The sequence below is a fragment of the Carlito syrichta genome, unplaced genomic scaffold (assembly GCF_000164805.1).
Source record: "Carlito syrichta isolate Samal-C Ts95f unplaced genomic scaffold, Tarsius_syrichta-2.0.1 Scaffold115783, whole genome shotgun sequence".
In the NCBI taxonomy this organism is placed as follows: Eukaryota; Metazoa; Chordata; class Mammalia; order Primates; family Tarsiidae; genus Carlito; species Carlito syrichta.
The window spans coordinates 4,264-16,791 of NW_007059879.1; the positions used below are offsets into that span (position 1 = coordinate 4,264).

The 12,528-nt window shown below is 38.4% G+C and overlaps 1 protein-coding gene across 1 annotated transcript; it reads right to left on the minus strand.

The window, feature by feature from the left end:
* Nucleotides 1-619: 619 nt before the first annotated feature.
* Nucleotides 620-12,066, minus strand: LOC103276647 (protein unc-80 homolog; the record flags this gene model as incomplete). The annotated part of the gene is made up of 3 exons (XM_008074051.1): nt 11,858-12,066; nt 3,878-4,013; nt 620-753 (listed from the first exon to the last, which is right to left on the minus strand). Coding segments are annotated over exons 1-3 (303 nt in total), but the record flags the coding sequence as incomplete, so codon positions are not given.
* Between the last annotated feature and the right edge of the window lie 462 nt (nt 12,067-12,528).

Genomic DNA, 12,528 nt, shown 5'->3' on the forward strand with positions numbered 1-12,528 from the left:
CTCTGGACTAGCTAGGACTACAGGTGGACACCACCACAGCTGGTTAATTTTTTGATGTTTTGTTGAGACATGGTCTTGCTATATTATCTAGGCTGGTCTTAAACTCCTGGGCTCAAGTAATCCTCCCACCTCAGCCTCCTAAAGTGCTGGAATTATATGTGTGAGCCACTGTGCTTGGCCAAGGAAACACATTTTTGTACAGATTTATGAGCAGTTAGTACCAAGAAAAATTTTTTTTAACCCAAAGCTAAAAACAAAACTCCACTGGTGAGTTCTGGAACACATTAGCCATAAAATTCTTCATACTTTGTACAGTAAAGAAACCTACAGCTCTTAGCTATTCCCTGTATAACTGATAGTGATCAATCAAGCCTTGTATCTAATAGCACTATCTTTAGTGATTTCTAGGCCAGCTATGGAGTTGTTGTTGTTATTATTATTATTTTAATTTAAAAAAGAGCATTTGTCTCAAGTATGAAAATTCCCTGGTTGAATTATTTAATTATGTGATGCGTTAGCCACCAGACATTTGAGGAAACTGTGGATACTGAAAGCCTAGCCACATCTGGCCTCTCCAAGTAACCCGACTATTATTATTAACATGCATGCTTGAACTTACCACCAGAGGCTCGGTGCGAGGTCTGGGTAGACAGGAAAAGGTCTCTCGCAGGAAGGTGGTGATCTCCAGGAGAAGCTGGCATGCTGCCATCTTCAAGGCAAAGGGGCAACCACACTTAGAGGGGTTCACAGTACCTATGGAATGAAGGAGTTCTTTCATAAAAAGACAAGCCAATAAAAATACAGAGAGGCACGGTTTGATGGACACAGCTATATACATATGTAAAACCAAATTGCATATGAGACTCTTACCTATTCATGTCCAAAATCAAATTCATATGAGGATTTCACCTATATAATTTCAATGTACCTATTCCATTTAGCATAATCTTGCATTACCCTACTCTTTTCCTCCTCCAATTCTATAAAGAGTGCTTCAGTATTAAGAGGTCAAGTAAGCAAGACCAAATTATTTTCCTTAATGCATCACAGAGTAACACAATGCAACTCCTACTAAACTAGAAAACCTTTTATGAAAGCAGAAATGAGAAGCAGCCTTATTAGATTTCCACACTGTTTTTCAATCAGATTTAGAATATGTTTATAACAGTGAATTAGATTTAGAAGTACAAAATCCTGTCACCCTATTTATGAAGGATGCCTGTCTTGATGTTCTAAGGGTAGCGAAGCTGTTTCAGCTCTAGCTCTGATGTGTTTCCGCAACACAGACAAGACATACTTATCTGATCACCCACATCATATAGTTTATGCAAGCTAGCCTGTTACACACTAGAAGAATATTCTCTTTCACTCTGAAGAATGCTGGTTTTCCAATGAGTAAAACATTGTATCCTCATAGGCCAACTAACAGACTTTACTCTATAAACAGATAATGGACATGTCAACACCATAGTGACTTTTAAAATTCTCTAGATTAGTTTTCAGAAGTGTGTCATCACAAAACACAGAAATTTACTGATTGTTAACCGTGTTCAGAAAAGATCAAAGCCATGTAGAGCTCTGCCTCTCATAAAAAAAAGAAAATCGTTGTCTATTTTGAATGAATCAAGTCATCAAGCAATCACAATATCCTAAAAATATCTCTTAAATGTTTCCTGGGTGTTAGGCTTTCTTTTTTGACTAGAATACATACTTTGTGTTTTCAGTTGACAATAGGTAGAAATTATGGTCTTTCTGAATATATCTAAGCTATTGTTTCCTCACGAAAACTATTATTTTTCTCTCCAGAGTTAATATGTGGCTGAGGACTTTGCCTCTCATTAAGAATGGAAAAGATAAGCTTCTGCAGAATTTGCAGACAGAAAGTTGCTTACATTATAATTAGCTTTTAAATGCAGGATCAGGCTAGGCATGGTGGCTCAAGCTTGTAATCCCAGCACTTTGAGGGGCCGAGGCAGGAAAATTGCTTGAGCCCAGGAGTTTGAGACCAGCCTGGGCAACATAGCAAGACCTTGTCTCTACAAAAAATAAAAATAAAAATAAAAAAATAACATTTGCCAGGCATGATGGTGCATGTGTGCAGTTCCGGTTATTCAGGAGGCTGAGGCAGACAGATTGCCTGAGCCCAGAAGGGCGAGGCTGCGGTGAGCCATGATTGTGCTGCTGCACTCTAGCCGGGGCGACAGAGTAAGACCCCAACTAAAAACAAAAAGCAAGATGAGCTATACATTGACTTGAGAGTGGAACTAAATTAGGCATAGCAATCTTATATATGTCTTATGGAAGCTATGTGACTAAAAATTATCTGGATATGCAGCACTTGCTAAAACATAATTAAACATTAGACATTCATGATAAACTTCTGGATCTGTCCTTTCACTTCTGGGGTTATCATCCAAACTCTTCCGTACTGCAGACAGTGAACTTAAGTCTTCTTTGTCCAGGCTCCCTCATGACTATCATATCAAGCACTCTGTTACAACAAACAAGGATGAAGTTCTATATGGTTTCAACAAAAAGCTAATATGGTAAATGCGAATATATCTGCTAATATATTATAATGATATTCATGTGGTCTAATGGAGATGTGAGTTTGTTTTGGCCTGAGAGGACGTTTCCTTTTCATGATGCTTCAGCTTCTCTCTGTTTTGAAGGGTTCCTGGAAGATCCAGGGTGGCTAGGGGATGCCTTCTGGCTAGATGGGCCTATGGATGACCTTCATTATGTTCTGTGATTGCCGGATAAATCTCAAGTCTTTCTATGGCTCAGACCCAATTCCACAAGTCGTTCTAAGATAGTTGAGACTATCTTTTAGGCCAACACTCATCATTAGGATGGCAGATTAATGTGAAAATTTGGCGTTTCGTCAACAGCTACACCAAGAAAATTTGCTCTGACTTGATAAGGTCTTAGAAGAGACAAAATGACTTTAAAATGAAAAAAAAAAAAACCCAACAACTTTGGTGTGAAAGTGGAAAAGAAGACCATAAGAGTTTTCTTTGATTTATTATTTAGTTCTGCCCAATGTTACACTCTATCCACCCTTTTACATTTCCCAATTGCAGGGATGGAGTTGGCGAGACATCACCTAACAAAGGACAAACTAAAATTTAAGCAGGGAGCTTGAATTTTAAATAACAAGGGAAGGTCAAGAGGAAGATAGCTCACTATCTTCATCATACAGAGAAATGAATTCTATAACCATAACTAGAAGTTCATATTCCATAAAAGGCAGGGTTGTACATACACACAAGCTTGTATGGTACAGAGCACATGTATGCAAAAAATGGTGTTCGAGGAGGACATAACGGGAATCTCTTTGTCTCTACTCTTCCGTGATGAAACTCTGTTCTAAATTTAAGATGTCTGTACAATACAGCAGACACAATTCTAGCAACTTCTGACTATTTTTTAAGTTCCACATTAAGTACTATAATATATTCTGTGATATATTTTAGTGATTTGGAAAGCATTTCATGTTCAATCTGGTCTGACCTGGTTTCCTAGAGCAATAACAAAACAAAATCTCTTCTGACACAGCGATTTTCCACAACTATATTCTTTCAGAGAAGCCAAATACTAATCTTTGTAGCAAGAGTCAGAGACTAAAAAGTAATAGGTGTTCTACATTGCCTGTAGCTCCTTGCCCCCGTCTGTCTTCTTCTCTTTCTGGATCTGCCTTCTCTTTTTGTGGCTTTATGTCCAGGTTTTATACCACGCTCAGGGAAAGGGGGAATGGGTGCAGTGGGGAGACATGGGAAGGTGGTAAGAAGATGAAAGAGGAAGGAGAAATATTAAGAGCTCCTTAAGCAGAGGTTCTTACAAGCAAGGGTTCTTGTAGTAAAGGGAGTCTCCTTACTGTCATCTAAAAAGTCTTCCTCCTCATCCTCCTTTCTCAGTCTCCTCTTGGTCTCCTCATCGTAAATGAGGCCCAGCAGGTTGGCCGGGCTCTCACTCTCTCCGTGGCACAGCTCGTTCAATCGAACACCAATCGCCTACCGTGAGGAGAAAAGAATGAAACAGCACAAAGTATGTCAGATAGGCTCTCATATTCCAGAGGACATAATCAAGCAATTAATGAGAACTATTTCCAGCCTAAGCCTCTACTGTATACAGTAATGCTGTGTTCACCATGTTTGCCAATATGGACACTTGTAGAAACTGGAACGACGCCTTTGTATACTCTTACACAAGCTTTTCTGAAAATATTTCCATTTACGCAAAGGTCATTTATTTGGTAGGTCTGACCTAAGGGAGTAGGTGGTTGTTTTTAATGGAGAATATCGTTGCAGTAAAAATTAAGAAGGCGCAGTTCCTCAGAGTGTTTCTGATGATGCTATTTTATGAGAATGTCGCTGTCTTGCTAATGAGTTTGGAGGTTGGTAAGAATTCTGTTGATGCGATTCTATTTCTATCTGCCATTATGCATAAACTTTCTTGTTCTTAGTTGGAGTCTCACTCTGTTGCCCAGGTAGGAGTGCAGTGGCATGCTCACAGCCACCCCAGCATTGACCTGCTGAGCTCCAGTGATCCTTCTGCCTCATCCTTCCAAGTAGCTAGAACTATGGGCATGCACTACCATGGCCAGCTAATTTTTTGATCTATTGTAGAGATGAGGTCTCACCAAGTTGTCCAGGCTGGTCTTGAACCTGCCATTATGTATGTACTTAATGGCTTCATTTATAGATTTTGTTGCTTTTCTCATGACAGTCTATGAATTAGTAAGAAGTACTAACTTTTGCTAGAGTACACAATAACAACATTAGAAATATGACTTTTATTAACTCAGCACATTGACAACATTGGCTTTTACATGGCAGTCTTAGAACCAACATTCTTGCTGTCTGTTTCTGAATCATCATGCCCCATCATCTGAGTTATCAAAAGGAATTTTCCACAAAAAGAGACAAAAGCCACTATATCTACCTCATTCCTTTTATATTCCACCTAGATACTGTATGAACAGTGAAAGAGGCAGGCTTAGGGAGCAGAATCAAATCCCTGAACTTGGAGTTTGACACTTTAGTATGAGCAAAATTCCACCTTCCTTTTTTCATTTCTTCCTGCACCATATTTTGCAAATATTTAGAGAAGTTACTGTCTGGACATGCAGAATAATATACTATTACTGGAAACCAACATAAAAAGATATGTTCAGAACAAGTTAAATAAGACATTTTTGATTGTCTTAAATATCTGGGACCAAAGAGGTCTCCTTAAACTCTGGAATTAAGTGAGCAACTAAAAACCAGGAAGCAAAAACCACACAGATAAGTAAGCAGTGTAGAAAAATACTGCAGGATCCTAAAATTTTAGCGGCTAACTTGAGAAGTTTTAAGCAAACAGAACAAAATAAAAAACAAAACCACCAGCATCACAAAAAGCCTTGTCCTGATGCTACTATTCTGGAGATACTTTCTATAGGAAGAGACATACAATTATGAGTCTGGAATGAAGCCAAAAAACTAAATAGTGACACAACAAAAGAGAAAGATTTCTATATCTAGCCTTCCAGGATGTTGAACTAAGCAATTAAATCTAAGTCCACAGTTTATAAAGCTTAAAGATTGCTCAAAACATAAGCTTGTCTGGTATAACACTCGATGTCTAAATACTAATTTAAATCCCTATGTTTCGTTCAAGACAAGAAAAATGCCGGGGAAATGTTAATTTCTTGCTTCCTTCACTCATCAAATATTTATCAAGTGAAGTAATTTGTTAAGTTATAAGTAAAACACAAAAGTCAAATAAGTTATTATGGTACACTAGTACCTTTTAAAATGTACCTTAGTAGATTGTAAACCTATATAAAAGAAATCACAGCTTGGTAAATAAGAAGGTCAGAGAAGTTGAGAGACTTGCCCAAGGTCACTTAGCAGGCTGTGAACTGGGATTCAACCATAGGGTGTCTGATCATCTATGCTATGTTCTTTCTTTCACTGAGCTTACATTGAGGAGGTAACGGCATACCAAAACAACTCATTAAGTGGCAAAAAAGACTGAAAGAACTTTATTAATTCAGAAGATAGATTAAATTCAATTTAGAGAATCCTAGAAGGTCTCAAAGAAAGTGTCAGCCTATAAATAGACTTGAGGGATTGTTGTTTTGGCTGCTGGAGGATGGAGAATGTAGACACTCAGATTGACGGTCCCAAAAGATCCACGTTCACGGACATGCACCATGTGTTCAGAGACTGACAGGGAGGCTACTGGGCTGAAGCAGAATTTTGTGAGAGAAATTAATGTACAGAAAGGCTCGCAAGGTAGATTGCAACCAGGTCTTACAGTTCTCGGAGTTGACCTCATTTGGGGGTTGGGGGTAACCTGATCACTCACTCCAGGGATGCTGTCCTAGCTGCTCAGGAATGCAGAGACAAACATGTACTCTTCTCTCAAAAACTAATGTAATAATCCATTATTACTGAACACATATTCAGTACAAAGGACTTAAACTAGCTTCAGGAGGGCTAGCTCATTTGACTTCATCCTCCATAATGTTGGAATCATTTAAGCAAAGGCGATGGAGAGGGCAGTGACTCCAGACCAAGCAATTTTGGTTCGATCCCAAGGAAAAAGGAGGGCCACTGAAAGCATTTTAAGTGGGTAAGAAACACAAACCGATTGGCATTTTAGCTGCATCACTCTGACAGCAGTTTGGAGATTGAATTGGGCGGCAAGTCTGGGGGCTGGGCGATCAGTATGAATGCTGTTTTGGGAGAGCTGCACCACAGGGAGAGCCTTTCACTGGCATTGGGTAGGGTGGATTAGAAGAGGGGAGACTGTGAGCGAGAGACCAAACAGGAAAATGCTTTAACTATCCAGATGGGAAGTAATGAAGATCTGGCCCAAGGGATATTGTGACATATTACAGAAGAGGTGGAAGGACTAGGGGAAGGGGCTTTGGAATATGCTCAAAGGCTGTCTCTCAGAGGATGGTGATGTCATAAACAGGAATAGAAGGCTCAGAAGGGCTGCAGGTGGGGATGTGTTTACATGGGGAGAAGGGTGTATTTTGGCCTGATGGAGTTTTGGGATATTATGTGAGGTCTCCAAAGGACAGTTGGCAATGCAGGCCTGGGATATGAAAAGTGCTAGGGAGAGAGAAGTTTTTGCCATGGGCATCCAGGTAGCAGTAGGAAATATGGGGATAAATGCCACCCCGGGGTAAATTAGGTGGGAGGAAATTATGTGAGATCCTGGGGTATGTCTACACTGATGAAGAGGGAGGAGGGAGAGGATTACGGAAAAGAGATAGAGGACTGGGCACAGACAGCAGGACACTCCGTACGGTAAAGGTCCATGGAAGACAAAAAAGAGACAAGCGAGAGCGTCAGCAGTGTCATTTGCGGCAAGGAAATCAAAGGACACTTATCCTGCACACACCCGCTTGGGAAGTTTTTGGGTCTCTTTATAAATCTGAAACCCTCTAATGCTCAGCATTTAATGAATGACTTTCCCCTTCTTATGGGAAGCCAATAGCGTTATCAATTATGATCGTCGTTTCAGAGCGTCCTCAATAAAACCCTGCTAGAATGAGGTAGGTAATAAAAGGGGGCTGAAACATCTCTTCATATTAAATAATTTGACGATTTTAAATGTGAAACCCACTTTTACCCTCAAGCCCACCAAAAATGGGGGAATCAAAATTGCCCAGACTTTTAGAAAAGGAAAAGGAAAAGGATAAAGATAGGCATCTTAGGAGCAAATAACTGAAAACAGTGTGTGTTCTCCCAGGACGTTTAAAAATATTGTTTAAGACAAAAAATAAAGAGAAATGCTAAAAAAGAAATTAAAGTTGAAAACCCTGACAACTGATTATTTATCTTTCACAGTGACCCCCAAATCTCATTGTTTATTTTAAAAGATCCCAACTTGGGACTATTTCAAGAAAGTCATCCCTAACTTCACTAAGGTTCTGATAAGTATTTGGAGAAGGATGGAAAACAAGAGAACAGATTCAGCATCGCAAGGGACTAGACTGCACCAGGCTATAAGGCTCCCTTGCTTGGGAGATCTGAACAGTTCTGGAGGTGGTGGATTGAAAGGGCACGAAGAAAAGCAGCTTTGTAGTTTTTCATTGGAATCTGCCTGTATTATGAACTCCCTCAATCGAAATCAGACTAGTGAATTTGCCATTACATTAGAAAGTTAACAAAACATGCAGAAACATTGAAATTAGAATAACAGTATAAATACAATACAGAGATTGTAGTCTATGAACTGTTGAGGTCAAAGGTGATTTCGTCTGTTCATAATTGTTATTCTTATCAAATTGATATTCTTATTAAATTAGTATGTCTATGTTCCTTCAAAAACAAAAGGTCTCAAGTGATTTATCTCCCTTGTGCCTTAGGAGGTGAATACCAGACCACATATCCCACTCATCTGTCCTTTTTATGTAGGAAAGTACAAAAGTGTTGATTGTCTTGGGAGACTTTCTATCAAATACCTAAATTTGCCATACAACTCATTGCTTTTACTATATTGAGGACTATAAATGGTATTGACATTCTGTGATGGCTTTCTCTTTTTCTCAAGGCACACGAAGGTCCATAGGCACCTTTCCCAGAGTGATCAATTATGCATAGATAGCAAATATGTGTATAACCCACAAATTCCTGCAAGAAATCGCCCAAAACATTTTATGTGCTATTTAATGCTATTAATAAGGAAGAAAATAAAAAAACTGTTTAGCAAAACCTCTTCAAATGAAACAACAGTAATGCTTGTTTATAATTGTCTATTTTTCTCTGAGAAGAAGTAATTAAAGGAGTCAAAAGACCCCTCCCTTAAAAGTATTGGACAATTGAAGGAAAACACTTTATGTCTCCAACTCTCCTGGGAGAGGGTGTGTTCAAAACCACCTAGTCTTTTGTGGAAAATATAAAGACATTTCACCAGCAGAGGGCTGAGTGCTTTTAATATGGTTCTGAATAAAAAATAAAGGGAACTGGAGTGAAGACAACCCCTCACCTGCTCTCAGTCGCTTGGTGATCTAAATTTTCCATCTTATTGTTTTATTTTAAAAGAAGTAAGTTTGACCTCTCCTAGAAAAGAGTCATCTTTGACTTTAGCAAGGTCACAAAACAGCATCCACGAAACTAGGTAGTTAGAAAATGCTATTCACTATTTCAATAAGAAAAACATTATATTTGAAAAAGATAAACTGAGCTCTGCAAGAGGGGAAGCCTGGGCTGTAGCTCGATGACTTCTAACCAGAGGAGGGACTAGGTGCTAACATTTAGGATAAGGGTGCTTGGGCAGGTTTAGGGGGACAGCCCGGGGTTCCCGCACAATTAGTTGGAGCAGGAGAGTAGAATCAAAAAACAATGCGCTCCCCGACTATGTGCCCTACCCTTCTCCTACTCTTGCTTTGGCCTTTCTGCCGCTAACATCTTATTCTAGTCTCTCAGCCACCATGAAAACGTATGCTTGACAGATGACTTTAAAAGTACCAACTTTGAAGTCTATGCTCAGGGACAGCCACCCTTCCCACTCTCCACCTCTTCCCCCCAGCTATGTTTCTTCTTTCGGCCCCTTATTTTCTCCACTGAGACATATGTTTGTAAGATTTCTTATCAGCACAGCTCCTCATCGAGCAAATTTAGGGGAAAATTCATATCTCACAGGAAAACAGATTTTATCAAAGTTCTGTCCAAAGGCCAAGGAAAACCTTCAAAGAGCTAAAATAAAATATCCCATCTTCACAAAGTAACCGTCAGACATTAAAGCAGTAATTAACACCATTCATTTGAGCATCTGGGGCCAAGCTGGAACACTGATGACAAGAGTCAAGAAGGGTCATAGTATGATTCACATACAGGAGAGATAAGAACAGTCTTTCAGATAAGCAAAGCACTGTGGCAAAGTCATAATTTTTACTTAAAAGTTATATAACTTTAAAAAAATATATATATATATATATAAAACCTCTAAGGAAGACAATAGTTTATCATTTGCTAATTAAAACATTGTTTTTGTAGTAAATAAATTGAATCATAAGCATATCTTGCTTTCTCTCAACTATCGATGGCAAAAACAAACGTTGGGTGCAAACCTCTCTAATCAGGTGAAATAAACAACATGAAAATCTCATGTCTAGGTGTTCATATATTATCAAAGGCCTCAAATGGGTCGAATAACTTGCATTTATTTTCATAACATTTTCACTTGGCAGACATTTTTATAATTATGTCATGATAATTTTAATCTGCTTAAGCAAACCAGTCATCCTTACATTAGCAATCTACTAAAAAATTTATTTAGCTAGTTATTCTACAATTGAGTATGTGAAAACACAAGGCATTTTTGCAACATGGATGAAGACACAGTTTTAGTGAACAAAATCTAGGTTCAGAATTTAGGTTCAGCATTTTGGTTTCTAGCCTGGTGAATCTTCCTCTCTAATTTATGAGACTTAAAATAATGCAAGATGGAATGATGACAAGTTTTTGATAGTGGATTTCCATTCCCTTCCTCCTATGATTACTGCATCTGTGTATCTCAAGATAGGCACTTCCTTTACACTGCTTGACTCTTGGTCTTAATGCTATGAAAATGGAAAATAACTATATGCAGGAGAAGTGCAGTGGAATCATACAATAACTTGGTTCAGGGATTTAAAAAGTGAATATCAGATGTAGAAAAATCATGTCTTATATATATTATGTGCATTAGAAACCTGAAGAGGGATTTAGCACTGCTGTTCCACTCAATATTTATGAAACATTGTGTGTATGTGTATGTGTGTGTGTGTGTGTGTGTGTGTGTGTGCGCGTGTATGTGTTTAATATAGGATGTCTTTACATAAGAAAGTCCAAAGGACAACAATTAAACAGGGAAAAATTAATACACTTATGGACAAACTGCTTACACACTGGACAAAAATTAAGACTTTTGAATTACCTTGGCACTTTGCAAAAGAGATGTGGGTAAAACTGGAGGAAGACTACTCTTGATAGGCACATTAGATACACTTGACTGAATTACTAAGAAAAATTATAACCTCAAGTAATCTTTAAGGAAATAACCTCAAGTAACCTTTAAGGAAGTAACCTCAAGTAATCTTTAAGGAAATAATAATATATGGAGCCTTCTTTATGTGTGTTTGGGTTTGACTCTATTTAAAATTAACAGAAGGAACTTAGTCCTTTTGATTATTTGTTTAATTCTTCACCTTTTTTCTTTCTATGGTAAAGTAGTTGAAATTATTTTAAGGGTTCATTTTATTAGCATTCCTAGAGAAGTCTCATTCATCCATTTTTAAATTTATTCACTTATTCATATGCATACGTGGTGTGTGTGTGTGTGTGTGAGAGAGAGAGAGAGAGAGAGAGAGAGAGAGAGAGAGAGATTTCCAATGACTTTCAGGCAAATTTATAGGAGGGACATCAATGAAAAAAATCAGAAAAAATATGTCTTGGAAAAGATAAATTAGAATAGAAAGCCAAAACAAAGGCGTGACTATTTAACAGTTACGACAATGATTTTTTTCATAAAGATGATTGTTGATGAATATAATAATTAAAAGCAAGACTTTTGTTTTCAACACAAGAGACGGAATACTGGTTTCTCCACTTAATAGATATGTAAACTTTGGCAAGTCACTTGATCTGTATAAACCTCAGTTTTCTGAATTGTAAAACAAAGGTGGTAATGTCTAACTTCATAAATTTATTGGGAAGATTATATGAGTTTATTTTTCCCCAAGGCGTTTCCTTCACTGCCTGGTACATAACAAACACTCATAAATTGTCTTTAAAATGAACACAATCAATCACAAAACTTCTCCCCTTCACTCAAGCACCCTAGTTGTGAGGGATGAAAATCGAAAGCTCACGTCTCCCCCATTGGTAGAAGAGTTTGGCCGCATTCCACTGCAGTTTCTGATTTCGCTTGTTGCCCACGATGGGAGAGCGTCCCCGGGAAAGACCTTTCTTGGTGATGTTCACGTGATGTCCTTTCATCCACTCAGGCCAGTTGCCACGGTTGCAGCGGTGAACAAAACGGGCACATTCCAGAAATAAGGCTGCTCTGGCCACCACAGGGGCTTCCTGTGTGAGGTTTTTTGAGGGGAAAATAATGCGAGATTAATGAACAATAGCTGTAAATTGGTATTAAAGGAAATTACGACATATTTTTCAGTTTATTTGAGTCTCCATGTTTTGATTTATTTTGGCCATTTTCCCCAGGTTGTGCCAACACAGTAGTGAGAAATCTGGAAAACGAAACCCCCAAAGAAAGTTGGATATTGAAGAAACAGACATTTTAAGCAGGTTTCTGTGTTGTTTCCTCCCTCCGTCTTAGGAATCTCATGTAAGTAGGTACCTTCCTCTTTGTATACTTAAGGACAAACGGAATTTGAATATGACCATGAATGAGATTTTTGTATTTTAAATATGAAACTTTTCTTTTCTTTGTTTGAGTCAGACTCTCACTCTGTCATGCATGCTGGAGTGCAGTGGCAGAAGCACATCTTACCGCAGCCTCCAACTCCTGGACTCAGAGGAT